Genomic DNA, 17,825 nt, shown 5'->3' on the forward strand with positions numbered 1-17,825 from the left:
GGACTAGTCCGTCACTTCTTATAAAAAAATTAATAAATTAAAATTAATTAAAAGCGACGGACAACGTTGTTAATAATTATTTTATAAAAAAATATTTTTATTCGTATCAGTGAAAGATGCCACAAAATATATAAAATAATTAAATATTAATTACATTTATTTTTAGCGCAAAAATCCGTCAAACTAAACGAGGAAAATAGAGTCATTGTCTGTAGTATTTTTTTTTAAAAAAAATTTAAAAATTTAAAAAGACGGACAATGTCTCATTGTTGTCGCTTTTGAGGAGTGATGCTGTCCGTCATTTTTTTGTAGTTTTTTAATTGTGGCGGAGGAATTGCAGCGCGAATTGAAGAATTGCAAGATATTATTCATTAGCAGAATTTACAAATTCAACATTTGCAGGGGTAAGTTTTTGCACTGGGTCTGGCGTTTAGGATGAAAGTTGCTAATGGTTAATTGTTATGATTCATTTTGTGCATGCAAATCTATAACGCGCCGTCGTCCAACGGCCCACCCAACAACCCTCCTCCACCGTCCAACGACCCTGCTCTACCGGCCAACAGCCCTCTCAATGTCCCTCCTCCACTGGCCAACTGTCCTATCCGGAACTTCAATGTTTTGCAACAAATTTTATGGACACTTCAAAAAGAAAATAACGAATTCAAGTTTTCCAAATTTGTTCATAAGAATTTTTGCATACTTGTAGAAAGTATCAATATTTTTTTACACTGCTGGGTACACAAAGTGTAGTACTCTTAATCAAAATTCATTTTTTTTTTGAGAATATTATTTTCGTCCTTCCTTTTTTTACTGTTTTACACTTCAACTATCATATAAGCGATGATTCATAATTTTATTATTTAATGGTGAACAAGCGTTTGTTCAGCGTATTCTTTTGAACATAGAAAACAGAAAACTTTTCTTTTGTTAGCATTTACTATATCATATGCTTGTTTTTGACAGTGTATTTGTTTTTCTTGAATACATGAATTACTTAATAACATAGCCTATAAAACCTGAGAATGTTAATGGACATTAACTCAAGAAAGTTTTTTGTCAATATAGATGTGATTTCCTATGAGAATGTCTTTCCATTTGCTCAGGCATCGCCACACATTAATCCTCCAACTGACTCTTATGGTTCTCCTTTGGAAGTGATTGATCATCCCATTCCTCATGATGAGGTTACTAACGATGTGATTGACACTCATGGTGAGAATACTACTATTATAGAGAATCACACTATTAATACTGCTGATGAGACTCATAATATAGCTCCCACTGGGACTACTCAAGAACCAGACATTGTTGAAGAAGTATTTCCTCTTGTTGACCCGCCTATCAAAAGAATTTCTGAAGCATCAAAGAACCTACCTGGATGAAGAATTATGCCATTACTACTAAGAAGCAAAGCAGTACTAGACACCTTCTAGCCAAATCTCTTATCTATGTCCCAACACCAGGAGATCCATCACAGGATATGTTGTTAAGTTTGATGAGTCACTGGTGTCTTGGAAATCCAAGAAATAACAGACTGTATCTAGGAGCTTAGCTGAAGCTGCGTACAGAAGCATGGCTTCAGCTGTCTCTGAAGTCACTTGGTTATTGGGTTTGTTTTCTGAGTTAGGAGTGTCCATCCAAGTGCCTATCACCATTCTAAGTGACAGTAAATCAGCCATCCAACTAGTTGCAAATCTAATATTTCATGAGAGAACAAAACACATCATAAATTATTACTTTATCAGAGATAAGATCAAAGCAGGAAAGGTTGACACTGTCTATGTCCATACTCAACAACAACTAGTAGATCTATTGACCAAAGGATTGAGTCAGCGTCAACATTTATATCTTTTTTAGGCAAACTTGGTGTGCTCAATATTCTGCACCCTTTAGCTTGAGGGGGTGTATTCAAATATATTGTTGATTATGATAGTTGTCACTGTTCCATTAGTGATCAATTAGTTAATTAGTTGCTAGTTAGTTGTAAAATGATCAGTGCGATGGATTAGATGTTATGAGCTGTTGATTAGTGAGCTAGCAGTTAGTCGGTTAGGATATTTTGTAATCCTCTAGTTATAAAGCTTAATGCTTGGCTTCATTCACAAGCTAACGCAGCCATTTGAGCTCAATAAGATTCTCCCTTCTCCCTCACTTTCATGTTTCTTCTTAGGTTAGCAATGGAGTTTTGAGCTACAAACTCACATTTTATCAAGAAATTTACTACGTGCGCACAAAGTGTTCACTCGTTGGGTAGAAGCTGTGATAGAAGTTATAGCAACTGAGAATTATCCTAAAGTTTCGAAAAAAAATTATAATGACAAGACATGTTTTGATTTTTCAGGTAAAAAGGTTTCAGACTATAATAGTCTAGAATTGATTAAAAAGACATGAAGAAGGAGAAAGGCGCACATGCGATAGATAATACAAAGGATGTCCCATTTCCATGCTCAACATATCTGTTTTACTTAAATTGTCGACCCCAAATGTACTAGGTTCCTTAGCATGTTCTCCATTTTGGCCCACAATGTGATGACTGCTGACTGGTTAGGCCCTACTACCATGCTTCCCCCCCTCTTTTTTTAATTCGAATTCACTCAAGGTTCATATATGAGAGCGACACTTCCATGAGGAAATTTTTATATCTAAGTCTCAAATTCAAAGCTCTAGTTAAAAATGGAGGGATCACAATCATCTCATCATAATCCATGTTAGCTTGCTTCATGGAAGATATATTATTTGTTTTGGTTGTTAAAATGAACATAATTTTTTGTGACGGTCCTTGATATTTTGAACTGACTTTTTAAGATGAGTGTTCAGTCAATATTTGCGTATGTTATTATAATTTTTAATACGAAAGTAAGTATAGTGTTTGGATAAAACACAATGGTTGTTTAAGCATCTAATAACATCCAGTGACATGAACGTAGGTCTGCCACCGCATATATAACCTTATAAATATTTAAGCGTCATTATAAAGTATATTAGTATTTCGCGCGATGTCAGATAATATTAAACTAATATTTTTGATTATTTCATATTGAAATATCTTGTTTGAGCATGTTAAAATCATATAACCTTGAAATAAAAATTCAACTATCATAATATTTCTCAATAAAATACAGGAAAAAATGGTCTACGCTCACCCATACACCCCACCCCCATCCGTCATTTTTTTAAAAAAAATATTCTACTCACTCCACACCTCAATCCCCACGACCCCTCCATCACCCATGACTCTAATACCCCGACCTCTAACCCAATTTATACAAAAAAAATATTCATGCAATCATAAAAAAAATATTTATTCTTCATATTTTTTAATTAAATTATTCAAAATCTAAAAATATCAGATTGTTAATATCTCCCCCCCCTCAATTTTTTTTTAAATAAAAATATTCTACTCACCCTACACCTCCACCCCCACGACTACTTCACCACCCCATAACTCTAATACCCCGACGTCTAATTCAATTTATACGAAAAAAATATTCCTGTAATCGTAATAAGAAAAGACTTTTATTCTTTATATTTTTTAATTACATTATTCAAAATCTAAAGATATTAGATGGTTAGTATCTCTCCCCTCCCTTTATCTCTAATCAAAATCTATATGAGTGAAAATAATTATGTAATTAATAATATATTGGGTCACAATAGACCATAATAGATTAGATAGGAGTTTCGGTTAAATTTTTAACAATATTCAAAACTTGCAAACTTGATTTTAATGTCCATATATATGTACTTCATTAACAATCACGAGAGAAACTCTAAAATTATAAGATCTTCAAAACGTTTCTATATAATTTTACGTTTCTATTCTTTTTTTTTTGTGAAAGGAAATTGAACCACACTTCTAAAGTTTTATTTCATTGATCAGCCAAAAAAAGTAGGTAAAATGAATGAGAAGTTATATAGAAAATGTGGTTCAATTCCCAAAAGCTATTACCAACGTAATTTTCTATTCTTTTCAGGTGTCTTTTGATTATTCATATTTATTCTCTAAAAACAAATAGTATCTCGAGAACTTATATGGTTTAGTCTTTCCTATATATCACTTTGATTAATAGTTTACTTTCAACTTACTGTAATTTTTCATTACAAAAAAAGTATAGATATTATTTATAAATGTATAATCAATAGTACTGTCACGTGAAATATAAATGTGTGTTCACAATGCAAAAGTCAAAGATAAATACACAAGTCTTAGCATGATATATATTATACTATTGATAAGTTCGATTTAATTTTTTCTTCCTGAAAATAGACTGGACCAAAGATAATGGAAATTTCAAATATTCCTGAAAAATTATATCTGTGTTTGTCTATGTCACTATGTGGTGGTTCAAACAAGTAAACAACCTTTTAAAAATCGTGTGTTTTTATATCTAATCAAAAGAAGAAGAAGCAAAAAGAAAGTTTAGAATGGTAATTTGATTTTCGTGTCTTGTAAAATTTTAAAGTTAGAGTAAATTTATGTAAATTGTGAAAATTATTTTTATTTGATACACAATGCCTTTTAATAGAATTGTAAATTAGCTTACGAAAAAACTGGTTGAAAAAAATGTTTATGTAGATATAAATAACTTTAATTTAATTTTCTTATAAATTTTTTAAAGTTACGTAAATTTATCTGAATTGTGAAAGTTGATTGCATTTGATGCACTATGCCTGTCAAATTGGATTACAAAATAGTTTAATAAACCGGACAAAATGATAAGTAGATATAAATGACCTTAATTTAGTATTCCTTCATTTGATTTGGAAAAATAAATAAATCATTTTCTCTCAAAAAAAAGAAAACATGCATGAATGTTGCTAGTGAAGTAAAAAACTGTTTAAGGTCTTATAAAATTTTAAAGTTAAGTAAAAGCTGTCTAAATTGTGAAATCGATTCTATTAATGCAGAATGTCTTTCAACTAGATTATAAAATAGTTTAATAAAAGTTTGGTGCTTAAAAAAATGCTAAGTAAATACATACAACTTTAATTTATATTTCCTTCATTTGACTTGGGAAAAAAAATCAATTTCCTATAAAAAAAAAAAGAAGAAAAACATGCATGAATGCAAGTCAAGGAAAAAAAAGTTTAGTAGAAGGAAAACTTGATTCTCTAGTCTTATAAAATTTTAAAGTTAAGTTAATCTACATGAAATGAGAAAATTGATTTTATTTGATGTACAATGTCTCTCATTGGATTATAAGATTGTTTAATCAAAATCTGAGTGAAAAGAAAATGAGAATTAGATACAGTCGACTTTAATGTAGTTTTTCTTCATTTGATTTGGAAAAATATCACTTCCTCTTTAAAATGTGCATGAATGCTGCTAATGAAGAAAAAAATAGTTTGGAAGGAGATTTTAATTCTCGAGTCTTATTAAATTTTAGAGTTAAGTAAATCTATCTAAATAGTGAAAATTAATTATATCTGATGAACTATGCTTCAGTTGGATTATAAAATAGTTTAACTAAAGTTGGGTTGGAAAAAAATGCTGAGTAGGGTATAAGCGACTTTAATTTATATTCCCTTCATTTGATTTAGATTTTTATTTTATTTTCTCTAAGAAATCAAAATATATGCATGAACGCTGCTAGAAAAGAAAAAAAGCAATTTAGAAGGGAAATTTGATTCTCAAGTCTTGTGAAATTTCAAAGTTAAGTAAATCTATTCGAATTGTGAAAATTAATTCTATTTGATGCATAATGCCTCTCATTTGGATTATAAAATAGTTTAATAAAAGTCTGGTGGGAAAAAAATGAAATAGGTATAAATGACTTTAATTTAGTTTTCCATTATTTATTTGGGAAAAATCATTTCCTCTCGAAATAAACGGCTATGAATGTTGTAGCTTGTTAGAAAAAAAAATAGTTTAGAAGGAAAATAAAATTCTCGAGTCTTATAAAAATTTTAATGTAAGTAAATCTATCTATATTGTGAAAATTGATTCTATCTGATGCACAATACCTTTCAATTGAATTATAAATAGTTTAATTAAAATTTGGCTGAAAAAAATGATAAGTAGATATAAACGACTTTAATTTAGTTTTCCTTCATTTGATTCGAAAAAAAATCATTCTCTCGAAATATGCGCTGAATGTTGCTAGGGAAGAAAAAAATTAATTTTAAGGAAAAATTTAAGGGGAATTTTCGCATATAACAACTCAAAAATACCTTAATTATGCTTTGTAGCTATAATTTGCTAATTACAATTCATAGCTATAATTATATCAACGTTTGTATAATTTGCGCAACATTTATAGACGTTTGTATAATTTGCTATACAATTTGTAATTTTTGTATAACATTTATATATTTCACTATACAATTCATGTACAACGTTTGTATAATTTGTTATACAATTTTTAGTGTTTGTATATTTCGCTATACAATTCGATTCGCGAACAATGTTTGTATAAATCACACGAATTATGCAAAACTCAATTGTATAATCGCGCGAATTATACAAAACTCAAACTGTAATTAAAGCTAAATGTTTACCGCGAACCATATTTAATTCAAACTATAATTATATTAGCTAATTAACTAGTATATGTTTACTTATCTTCTGAAAATTTTAAGTTAAAGTGAATCTATTTGAATCGTAAAAACTGATTTTATTTGATGCACAATGCCTTTCAATTGAACTATAAAATAGTCTAAGAAAAGTGTATATAAATGTTGCTAGTTGTTTGACAAAAAATTAACAAAAAAATAGTTTAGATTTGAATGACATTCTCCATGAAAACATTTAAGAATGCATTAAAGTAAAAAAAATGTTATTTTCTAGTTCCAGAATTAGAACGTCCTCTCCTTCCTGATATCCAAATAACAGCAGAGCTTCAACACCGGCTATTCTTCTATTTTATTGGGAGAAACGAGCTCAGACACCTTCCATTCTTTTTGGCGGCGCTGGAGACGCAATTCCTCTTGAAAAAAAGGATCAAGGCCGGATTGGTGTGGGATGGCTTCCCCCCACCCCTCCCTCCCCACCAGATAATTCTGTCTTGGAGGTCAGAAATCCGCAACCTCCTCTTTAACCACCCTACTAGGGGTGGGTTGAAGTAGAATGTTTACTAGAATAAATCAAATCAATGTCAATTTAAAAAAAATGCATAATACGTAAATATTATCCTTAACTTGGATTCAACTGACAACTACGACATCTAACTTTATTAATCATAAGTAGGCATTTTAACTATTCAAAACTTGAACAAATAGACATATTCGTCATATATGACATCCTACATGTCAATTTTGTGTCCTATATGACATCCTACATGTCAATTTTGTGTCCTACATGACATCCTACGTGTATTGTGCTACGTTAAACATGTGTGTCTACTTGTTCGATTTTATATAAGTTTAAGTGTCTACTTGAGCACACCTAAAGTTGGAGGGCATAAATGTGAAATGAAACCAAATTAAATGACATATTTACGTATTATGCCTTGAAAAAAATTAATTTTTATTTGATTTGATTTTGATTTTAATTTTTAAATTAAAAAATTGGTAAGTACTAATTTGTTTTTTTATTTTAAACAAAAAATAACCAATTCAAATTGATTACCTATATACTTATTTAAAATTGCAATTACACACATATTCTAGTGTAGGTTTTAATCTTTTGCATTTTCATCTAGTCTGATTATTTGCTTTTGCAGTAGTTAGTTTTTTTCCCTTTATATTTTATTTTGATAACTTCAAAATTTTATTTTATGCAATAAAATAATTTGTGTTTAGTTGAATCCTTAATCATCATTATTGAATAATTCAATTGTCCTATTAAGATATTTTGGTGACAATTTTTCTTAAAGAATGATTGGCTTGATAATATTATGTTGCATATAGTAATTAGAATATGTGCATGACAATGTATGCCACATATTTACGAAAAAACCCATTTTTTTTTGAAAAAAATAGACAAGAATTGAGCCGATGAAAAATTTAATTTAATTATTTTGATCTTAATATTAAAAATTCAAATTTTATTTTATTTTTAAAAAAGGTTATCCAAAATCAAACGATGAATATCCTAAATTGAAGTTAGAGATTTTATTAGTGAGGTTATTCCAAAAACTCGAATTAACCGATATTAGTTAAATAATACTAATTAATTTCATTTTATATGTCTTAATTTGAATAGAAAAATATGATTTACGATTTAAAATGAAAATTGTGTATAATATATTATCAATATCGTTTTACTCTTGTAATTGTCATCTCTATAAAAAAGAAAATCATTAATGATAAAATTAGAATATTTTCAAGTAAAAATATTAATTAAATATAACAGTATTATTTTTAAAAATAAATTAAAAATTGTAAAATTAATCAGTTGAATCGAATGAAGTAAAATTCAAAGAAAAAATGAGGTGGAAAGAAAAAATATTATTGGGGGTTGAAATAAAAGATAAACCAAAATTTATTTATTTTGAAAAAATCTTAATTGCATGAACAAAACAATCAGATTTGATACATGAGATTATTTAACCATCAATCTCCACATTGTTGAATTATTAAAATATACCCTGCAAGTATTATAAAATTCCATTAGAGCCCCTTAACTTTTTGAATAATTAAAATATACCCCTGTTATTAGCATGTTTCACTCGGCCTCAAAAAAATAACCATGTTGTTATCTTTATTCTCAACATATTTTTCTTTTTGTTATATTGTGTCTTTAATGTTAGAATATGACAAATAAAGATTTAATGAAGAAGAATACAAGTGCGGAAAATCATGACTTAAACTAACAATATTCAGTAGCACTATGTGAACATGAAATCTTTCTGAAAAATCCTATTGAGATTTTTAGTATTTTAATTCCACATGGCCCATTTCATTTGAGTTATTCTCATACATTATTATTCAGTTTTAATAATTTTGAACCAATATTTGCCTTTCTCATCCTTTTTGTCATCTGGGATTTCTCTATTTTGTTGGTATCTAAGTTAAAGTGTAACTTTGACCAGATTCTTTATAATACCAACTTCTATTTTGTAGATTTATTACTCTCTGTCTTCATATGCAAGAAAAAAAATACACAAAATTGTGCTACTTTGTATTTTGTTTCTTTTAAATACACTTGTCAGAAAAAGAGATTACGTCATTTATAGTGAGGTATCTACAGATAAAAACAAATTAAAATACTAGATTATGATGATTGAATGTAAAATTTTCTAAAAAAACTAAGTTTAATTACCCATTAAGAAGCAAATGTGGTAGTTTTCTGAAGTCATAATCCTGAGCTCTTTGAGAGACATCAACTAGAACGGAAAAAAATGAATAAATCAAACAATTCTTCAATGAGAGGCTGCAAAATTCTGAAGTTTTTATGCATGTCACCAAGTGTCCGATCATCTGGTATCACTCCTTTAACGTTCTATCTTCTTATCATTTATTTTTCCATTTAATCTTCTTGCAAAGTTATAACAATCCTTTTGTAGCTGGAAAAAAAATTGACATTTTCTATGGAGAATGGTTAGTCTTTGAACCAATTAGCCTATCTAGCATGTACCACCCCCTCCTTCAACACATACATACACACATCAGAAAAAAAAGAACAAAAAAAGTGTAGGACACTAAGTCAAGATATAATCACTAAGGGAATCTTAATAGCTCAGTTGGTAAAGGTTCGATCCCCCACCTACCTTGTAATCTCCTTTCGGTGTCCCCTAATTTTTTTTTAAAAAAGAAAGAAGATATGACTGCTGGCATTGAGTCTCCAAATAAGGGAAAAACATTTTTACTGGTTTAGCCCCAGCTATAAAAGGCACTTGTAACATAGATATGGATAAGTGAATTATTAACATAGAAAGTGTTCATTGAAACTCTTGTTAGGAAATACTTAATTACCTCATGTAAATCTGTCCAACGTCATTCTTTACATGTGTTATTAATGCATCTCAGGCTCTTGTCCTGGTATGTTTGTGAGAGATCTCTTCTGCAGAAAATTGCCTAAATGAGCTATGTCTGAACGGTGTTTCATCTAATGAATTCTGAGTTTTTTGATCTGTAATTCTTGGTTTTCATATCTCTATATGTGTTTCCGTAGGATTTTGACCTCATTACTCATATCTAGTTTCTGAATGTTCAACAGAAGAAATTAAATCATCAAGTAAGACCACCAGAGGCAGGGATCTGGAAATAGTTTCTCAGGCTCGAAACTTTGCTTTTAATGAGCTGACTTTGGCGACAAGGAACTTCAGACGTGAATATCTTCTTGGAGTGGGCGGCTTTGGTTTTGTCTACAAAGGCTGGATCAATGAGAGCGGTAGTTCGCCAGTGAAACCTGGCACTGGTCTTGCTGTAGCAGTAAAGACTCTAAATAGAAATGGATGTCAGGGTCATAGGGAGTGGCTGGTATACTACTTTTTAATTTTTGTCTTCATTTTCTGGACTTCAAAAGTTTAGTACTGTACTTGTTTTATGCATGTCCATTTACAAGGTTATTTCATGTGACAGGCTGAAGTACACTTTCTTCAAAATCTCCACCATCAAAATTTAGTTAAGTTAATAGGCTATTGCATGGAAGGCAATCAGAGGCTAATCGTCTACGAGTTTATGGCTCGTGGAAGTTTGGAGAACCATATCTTCAGAAGTAAGTTATTCCTGTGCTCTTCTTATATTTCCATAATTGGCCTTCATAATAACTGTGAAATCGGGATAGAAATTGTAGGTATACCATGATTTATTGTTGTCATCTTTCCCGTGACCATGAAACAACATTTACCTACATTACTTTATTTACTATACAGATGAATCACTTAGATATGGTATATCTATCAACTCATCAGCTTTTTTGTAGTTCTTCCATCTACGTCCAATATTCTCTCGCTGTTCTGCAGGGTCCATAATTCTTCCTTGGTGCATCAGGATGAAAATAGCATTAGGGGCAGCACAAGGCCTAGCCTATCTTCATGAAGAAGTTCAAAAGCCGGTTATATTTCGTGATTTTAAGGCATCCAACATCTTATTAGATGCGGTAATTATTTTAAATTCCGTAATAATACTTGGGATACTCAAATATATTTCTATAATTGTTACTGTAATTCCAGGACTACAACGCGAAGCTATCAGACTTCGGGCTTGCCAGAGATGGGCCCGAGGGAGATCAGACGCATGTGTCGACACGTGTAATGGGAACACATGGCTATGCTGCTCCAGAATATGTGATGACTGGTAAGTTAAAAATTATCTTCCGTTTCCTTTTTGTTCTTCTTTTAGATTGTGTTGTCCTTGCGAAAACAATGCATAAAACCCTCTTCCCAATTTACAAGTTCATGATAAAAATGTGTAAAAGGGCAGCCCGGTGCACTAAAGCTCCCGCTATGCGCGGGGTCCGGGGAAGGGCCTGACCACAAGGGTCTATTGTACGCAGCCTTGCCTTGCATTTCTGCCAGAGGCTGTTTCCAAGGCTTGAACCCGTGACCTCCTGGTCACATGGCAGCAACTTTACCAGTTACTCCAAGGTCACATGATAAAAATGTGTATATTTATTTAATTTGGTTGTAATCTCAGAATCATATCCATGGTTGTTCTCCGCTGTTTTACGACTTCATGCTTCAAGGATGTCAAGTATTATGATATATATATATATATATATATATTATGCCAGATATGGGACTATTTTATTTCAAACTATAGAATTGCTATTGTCATAAGAAAGATAATCTCTGCATAGTTGTATAGTGTATGACCTGATTATTATATACTCTTACAGGGCATCTGACAATGAAAAGCGACGTCTACAGCTTTGGAGTGGTTTTACTTGAAATATTGAGTGGCTGTAAAACCATGGACAAGAGCCGACGGATGGGTGAGCGTAACTTAGTATCATGGGCAAAACCCTATCTTGGAGATAGGCATCATTTTTGGCGGATCATAGATCCTCGTCTCGGAGGCCATTTCTCAAAGAAAGGAGCACTTAAGGCTACTGAGATTGCTTCTCTCTGCCTTAGAAGGAACGCGAAACTCAGACCTCAGATGAGCGAAGTTGTGGAAATGCTGATGCATCTGCCTTCAATGACTGAAACTGAAGATGCTGATGTCAACTCAAATAGAAATAATGTGGAGGCAAGGGTTGTAGCAAACGATAAACATGTAGCTGGGAGCCTCTATTCGCCAACTGGTTCACATGCGTCAGCATCTAACTATGCCCTTAATAACAAGCAGAAGGGGAAACTTCCAATGCATGCTTAAAGAAGAAACTTTATTAATTTTCTGTAAAACAATTAGTATGCTTGTGCTTCCTTATCTGAAAACTGAGACTTGTTATATATATGAAGATTAGACTTCTGTTTTGACATGCTTTTGGTCATCCATTTTTCTAATAGCTTTCAATAATAGTTTCTTGGTCACGCGGCCTGGTTAAGATCATTTCTATTGCCTATGTTCTTGAAAACTCCATCCAAACACTTGAAACAAAACAAAACTATGGTGTTTTATTTGTCACAGAGAAGATACAACCTTGATACATATATCAACTTAAGTAGATGATATTAAGAGGGACACAAAAGACAAAAGCCAGCATTCTATTATTCTTTTATGGAGAAGGTATACATCACGTTACTTTGCGTACGTAGGTGTTTCCCGGAGTCACAATTGAAGATGGAAAATTTGGGTGATTGACAGCATCCGGGAACCTCTGAATCTCCAAAGACAATGCTGAATGAGGCTGATACACATATCCACTTTTCCCTTTTATATTAATCACAAAGTTTGCAGTGAAGAGTATCACACCAGGTGCAGTTGCTTGTACATTCATCACTCTTCCTGATTTCTTCTCATAAACAATTACCACGGGCTTCATTTTTTCAGTGCTGTCTAGTGCATAGTTCATGCCATATCCGTTTTGGAGTTTGTTAATCCTGCTCCCCACCTTACGGAGTTTAAGGAAGTCGTAGGGCGTGTTCTTGACAGGGGAAATTTCGCCTGTGGGAATGTGTTGTTTATCGTCTGGGGTGATGTGTGATGCAAAGATTTGAATAACTTGGGACAAGATGTCGCCACTGTTGTGACCACCAATGTTCCAGTAAGGGTGGTGAGACAGGTTGATTGGAGTGGCCTTGTTCATTGCTTTTGCCTTAAATTCCACGCTAAGTTTGTATGGATCTTTTAATGCATAAATAATAGAGACAAGAACATCACCAGGAAATCCTACATAAGAAAGCATTGGAGTTTAGTCTGTACATAGTGTGTTCATCACAATTCATAAGTCAGTCAATATGTAATTGTCATGTGGAATATCAAAATTCACCTTCTTCGCCATCAGGACTATGGTAGGTTAGAGTTATGTAAGGACTGGGACCATCTTGCACGTACTTGCTCACCTTCCAGACAACTTTGCTAAATCCTTTAGGACGACCTATATTTTGAAGTTTTAATTTACATCAGAGAAAGAGAGGAAATTTGGGAAAAAGTGGAAGAGAAAGCAAAGGAAACGTAACGAGAATACCATGAATCGTGTAATTGCCTTCATTAGGGACAAGCTTGTAAATGGTTCCATTCAAAGTAAACTGAGCACCACCAATCCGGTTTGCAACCCTTCCAAGAAGAGCTCCAAAATATTACTTATCATTCTGCACTAAATTATGCTCATAAGTGAACAAACGGGGTTAAATTTCCTTCATATGTACTTCACATCAATCCAATAGGCCACAGACGCGGTGTTTGTTTGCAAAGAACTACGATTAGACAGTGTCAAATGATGGTATTTGACATGGTACAGTACATGGAACTTGGCTATTGATTAATGAGACTCAGAACCAGAGTGAGCTAATAAAATAGAAGGCAATCAAAAGAAAGTTTTTAGGAAAGGGCAAATTGGAATAGACACATTCAAATACAATGAACAAATTGAAGTGAACTAACCAGGTATCCTCGATGGTGCCATATCCAAGAACAACATCACCTATTTTTCCTGGAAAGGATCAAGATAAGATGAGACTGATATCTTCAAGGAACAGCAGAAAACAAACAGTCATAAAAACAGATTTAAAAATATAGAATTTTTTGGTTAACCATCTCATATTTGAACCCGAGAGTTCTGGTTAGGAGTGAGACACGTCAACCATTCCACCACATTCCCTCGTGGTAGAAAGATGAGACTAATTAAGGTAAAAAAAAAAATACATACCATGCTTATCAGGAAGAAGAACGGAGATGATTGAGGCACCATACTTAGTGACCTTAACAGAGAAATCTGAAACACTAGCGGTGTCCAACAGATGAAAAATGAACAAACAGATTAATAAATGAATCTTTGAAGACAGTTGACTCCAGTAATTTTGAGACTTAAAGAGTGTTTTAATGACAACTTCTTCAGTCGTGAATTTATGCACTCCTCCATTTCATCTGGCGTCATTGTGGGATTAGATTATAATCTGAATAGTTACAAAAGATGAGTGATAGCTCTTGAAATTGACACATTAAAGTTAGCCGTCCCTTATATTATGAATACTTAATTGCAGAAGTAGTTATTTGTGTTGAGTTGCAACTACAAAAATGGTAACAACGCCGGCTTGAATGCTGTTCTGGAAAATATTAATAACAACTTGGCGCATTTTTCAACATAAAAGGTATTTTAAACTCAATCACAGGTAATATTACCAAAACCTTAGTGTATAGTGTTCCTTTTGTAGAAAGTTAAGAAGCTCTGTACATTAGTTGGAGCTTTCCTAAAAAGACCATTCGGGTTTCTCTGAAGGGAAACTCTCCCCATTTTCAGCTAAGTATTTAAATCTTTAAGTTAAATCAGAAGAATGTTTTTGGTACAAGATTTCAAGATTAATGTAAAAGTTATGACAAGATCAACGACAAAAGCATGTCTTTGGTAAAAACCCATTAAATCACTCACCACACATGTTTGGAAAGAATTCTTTGAAAACTTCATCCAAACACTTGAACAAAACGAAATTATACATAACATCTTTGATACACATACATCAATTTAAGTAGAGGATACAAATTAAGAAGACTACAAAAGGCACAAGCCAATCGTGCAAAGAAATAACTAAAAGCATTCTAGTATTTCTTGATGGAGAATGTATACAGCACGGAGTGGACATAGGACTTTTCAGGAGTCACAATTGTAGATGGGAAATTTGGGTGATTCACAGCATCCGGGAACCCTTGAGTCTCTAAACACAAGGCTGAATGAGGTTGATATACATATCCACCTTTTCCCTTCGTATTAATGACAAAGTTTGCAGTGTAGAATTGCACACCAGGTGCAGTCGCTTTTATATCCATCACTCGTCCTGAATTCTTATCATAAACTATCGCCACATGCTTCATTTTTTCAGTGCTGTCAAGTGCATAGTTGATGTCATATCCATTTTGGATTTTGTCGATCCTGCTCCCCACCTTACGGGGTTTCAGGAAGTCATAGGGCGTGTTCTTGACAGGAGAAATGATGCCTGTGGGAATATGCTGTTTATCTAACGGGGTGATGTGTGATGCAAAGATTTGAACAACCTGGGACAAGACATCGCCACTGTTGTGACCACCAATGTTCCAGTAAGGGTGGTGAGACAGATTAATTGGAGTGGCCTTGTTCAAAGATTTTGCCTTAAATACCACGCTAAGTTTGTAATGATCTTTCAATGCATAGGTAACGGAGACAAGGACATCACCAGGAAAACCTACATAAGTAAACAAATCGAGTTTATTCAATTCATAGTATGTCCTTCGAAAATAAACTAATTATCTTGTTGTAGAATATGTTACATATATCAAGATTCACCTTCTTCACCATTAGCGCTGTAGTAGGTTAGAGTTATGTAAGGACTGGGACCATCTTGCACGTACTTGCTTACTTTCCAGACAACTTTGCTAAATCCTTTAAGACCGCCTATATTTTTGAAGTTTCAATTACATCAGAGAACAGGCAAAGGAAATTTGGATAAAATTGGAAGAGAAAACAAAGGAAAAAGGAAATATAGTAAGAGTACCATGTAGCATGTTTATGCCTTCATTGGCAACAAGCTTATAATGGGTTCCATTCAAAGTAAATTGAGCACCACCAATGCGGTTAGCAACCCTTCCAAGGGCGGCTCCAAAATAGCTTGTACCATTCTGCACCAAATTACTTTCATAAGTGACTACAAATCATGCTAAATTCTTCCATGTACTTCCACATTAATGCGAAAGATGGGAGATATAGCTGAGATATTATAGACTAAGGATGCGGTCTTTATTAGGGAAGAACTACAATTAGACAGTATCAAATGACTATGGATTGATACTGTCTAAATCTCTGTAAACTACTAAATCTCTGTAAGAGGCTTTAAACTTATTTAATAAGATTCAGACATCAATGAGACAAAGGACTTACTTTCTAAGCTATATATTACTCAAATGGGAAAAAGAGAAATAGCTAATATAGGAAAATTGAGATGAAACTGAAAAGTGTAGCTGTCAAATTCTGAAAAAGCTTAAATAGAATATGAAGTAGAATGCTTTTAGGAAAGAGCAAATTGCAAATAGACGCATTCAATCATAATGGACAAAAAAAAGTGAACTAACCTTGTATTCTTTGATGGTATCATATCCAAGAACAACATCACCTATTTTTCCTGAAAGGATCAAGACAAGATAAAACTGGTTACTTCAAGGAGTAGCAGAAAACAGATCTAAAACAGGAATATGCTTTACAAAAGATGGAAGTTTGGTGTTAACAATCTGGTATCCCATTAAGAGGAAAATTCTCCATTCCTAGGGCTTGAACCTGCCTTGCGGTAATGATTCCTCTGGCATTACGACCTAGTTCATACTATGTGGGCCGGGCTTTTTTCATTCGCCTTTCTAAGAGGAGTAGGATCTTTGGTTGATCTGTCCGAGCTATACTTGGTATTCAGGTATCTACTTCAAAATAAACTTGTCTAAAATTACCTATAGGTGGCAGGGGTCGGGTTATTGATGTGAGGTGGATCCAGAAAAGGGGTGGTTCTAGTTATAATCCCGAAATGATTCGTGTATATATTTCACAGAAACGTGAAATCAAAGTAGGTGATAAAGTAGCATTGTTTTCCCCTACTTGCTGCGTCAAAAACTAAATCACAAGCTTCTGATAAAAAACGAGGATGAGCTTCAAGAGAATGATTCGGGGTTCTCGCAGAGTGGAACCATGCAGTACCACACATGAGATAGATCTTCCAAAGAACAAGGCCTTTTTCGAATAAGCCAATTCATTTGGCCTTTAATTAAGGGTGGATGGATCAAATAGACTCACCATTCTTATCAGGAAGAAGAACAGAGATGATTGTGGCACCATAATTAGTGATCTTAACAGAGAAATCTCCCTTTTTGATCTCATAAATTCCTATCTTGCGCCCTGTTACACTACTGGCAGCTAACAGATGAAGAATGAAGAACAAAAAGATCAACAGACTAATCTTTGAAGACATAGTAAACTCCACAGTGTATTTAAGAGTGTCTTAAAGACAGCTTCTTCAGCCTCGAATTTATATACTCCAATTCATCAGGCATTATTATGGGATTAGATTATTATTACCTGCATGTGAACAAAAGGGAACTTGTCTGCCAAATAATCTGCCTGGAAATTGGAAAACTCCGTAGAAGATGGACAATATTGGCCGAGTCAACTATCAAGTTAGCCGTCTCACATTAGTTTTAAGTATAGTTAATTGCACAAGTAGCTGTTTGTGTTGACTTGTGAATACAAAATTGGCACTCACGTTGGCGTGTCTTTTTCTGGTACTAATCAAAACTTGTCCCATTAGTTGGCAGAAAAGATATATTAAACTCGATAACATGATCCGCCATGTCCTGACTTCTGGAAGTAAATTTTGATTCTGTCCAGT

At 33.0% G+C, this 17,825-nt stretch overlaps 2 protein-coding genes and 1 pseudogene across 2 annotated transcripts; 1 reads left to right on the forward strand and 2 right to left on the reverse strand.

Annotated features, from left to right (window-relative positions):
• Positions 1-1,572: 1,572 nt before the first annotated feature.
• On the forward strand, positions 1,573-12,201 carry LOC129872771 (serine/threonine-protein kinase PBL34-like). The gene is made up of 6 exons (XM_055947667.1): positions 1,573-1,666; positions 10,100-10,362; positions 10,465-10,600; positions 10,848-10,984; positions 11,058-11,181; positions 11,723-12,201. The coding sequence occupies exons 1-6, from the start codon at positions 1,573-1,575 to the stop codon at positions 12,199-12,201; spliced, it is 1,233 nt and encodes a 410-aa protein (XP_055803642.1).
• A 335-nt stretch (positions 12,202-12,536) lies between these two features.
• Positions 12,537-14,722, reverse strand: LOC129872772 (uncharacterized; annotated as a pseudogene).
• A 179-nt stretch (positions 14,723-14,901) lies between these two features.
• Positions 14,902-17,485, reverse strand: LOC129874152 (uncharacterized). The gene is made up of 5 exons (XM_055949398.1): positions 17,234-17,485; positions 16,528-16,577; positions 15,954-16,077; positions 15,746-15,853; positions 14,902-15,644 (listed from the first exon to the last, which is right to left on the reverse strand). The coding sequence occupies exons 1-5, from the start codon at positions 17,406-17,408 to the stop codon at positions 15,025-15,027; spliced, it is 1,077 nt and encodes a 358-aa protein (XP_055805373.1). The 5' UTR covers positions 17,409-17,485; the 3' UTR covers positions 14,902-15,024.
• Positions 17,486-17,825: the final 340 nt, after the last annotated feature.

The sequence above is a fragment of the Solanum dulcamara genome, chromosome 11 (assembly GCF_947179165.1).
Source record: "Solanum dulcamara chromosome 11, daSolDulc1.2, whole genome shotgun sequence".
Lineage (NCBI taxonomy): Eukaryota > Viridiplantae > Streptophyta > Magnoliopsida > Solanales > Solanaceae > Solanum > Solanum dulcamara.

Bases quoted from the DNA above. Each gene is read 5' to 3' on its own strand.
- LOC129872771 (XM_055947667.1), top strand. From the start codon at position 1,573: ATGGCTTCAGCTGTCTCTGAAGTCACTTGGTTATTGGGTTTGTTTTCT. The intron at 1,667-10,099 runs GTAAATCAGCCA...AATGTTCAACAG, and splicing joins TATCACCATTCTAAGTGACA to AAGAAATTAAATCATCAAGT. The intron at 10,601-10,847 runs GTAAGTTATTCC...GCTGTTCTGCAG, and splicing joins GGAGAACCATATCTTCAGAA to GGTCCATAATTCTTCCTTGG.
- LOC129874152 (XM_055949398.1), bottom strand. From the start codon at position 17,408: ATGTCTTCAAAGATTAGTCTGTTGATCTTTTTGTTCTTCATTCTTCAT. The intron at 16,578-17,233 runs GTGAGTCTATTT...TGATCCTTTCAG, and splicing joins TCTTCTTCCTGATAAGAATG to GAAAAATAGGTGATGTTGTT. The intron at 15,645-15,745 runs GTGAATCTTGAT...TTACTTATGTAG, and splicing joins CAGCGCTAATGGTGAAGAAG to GTTTTCCTGGTGATGTCCTT.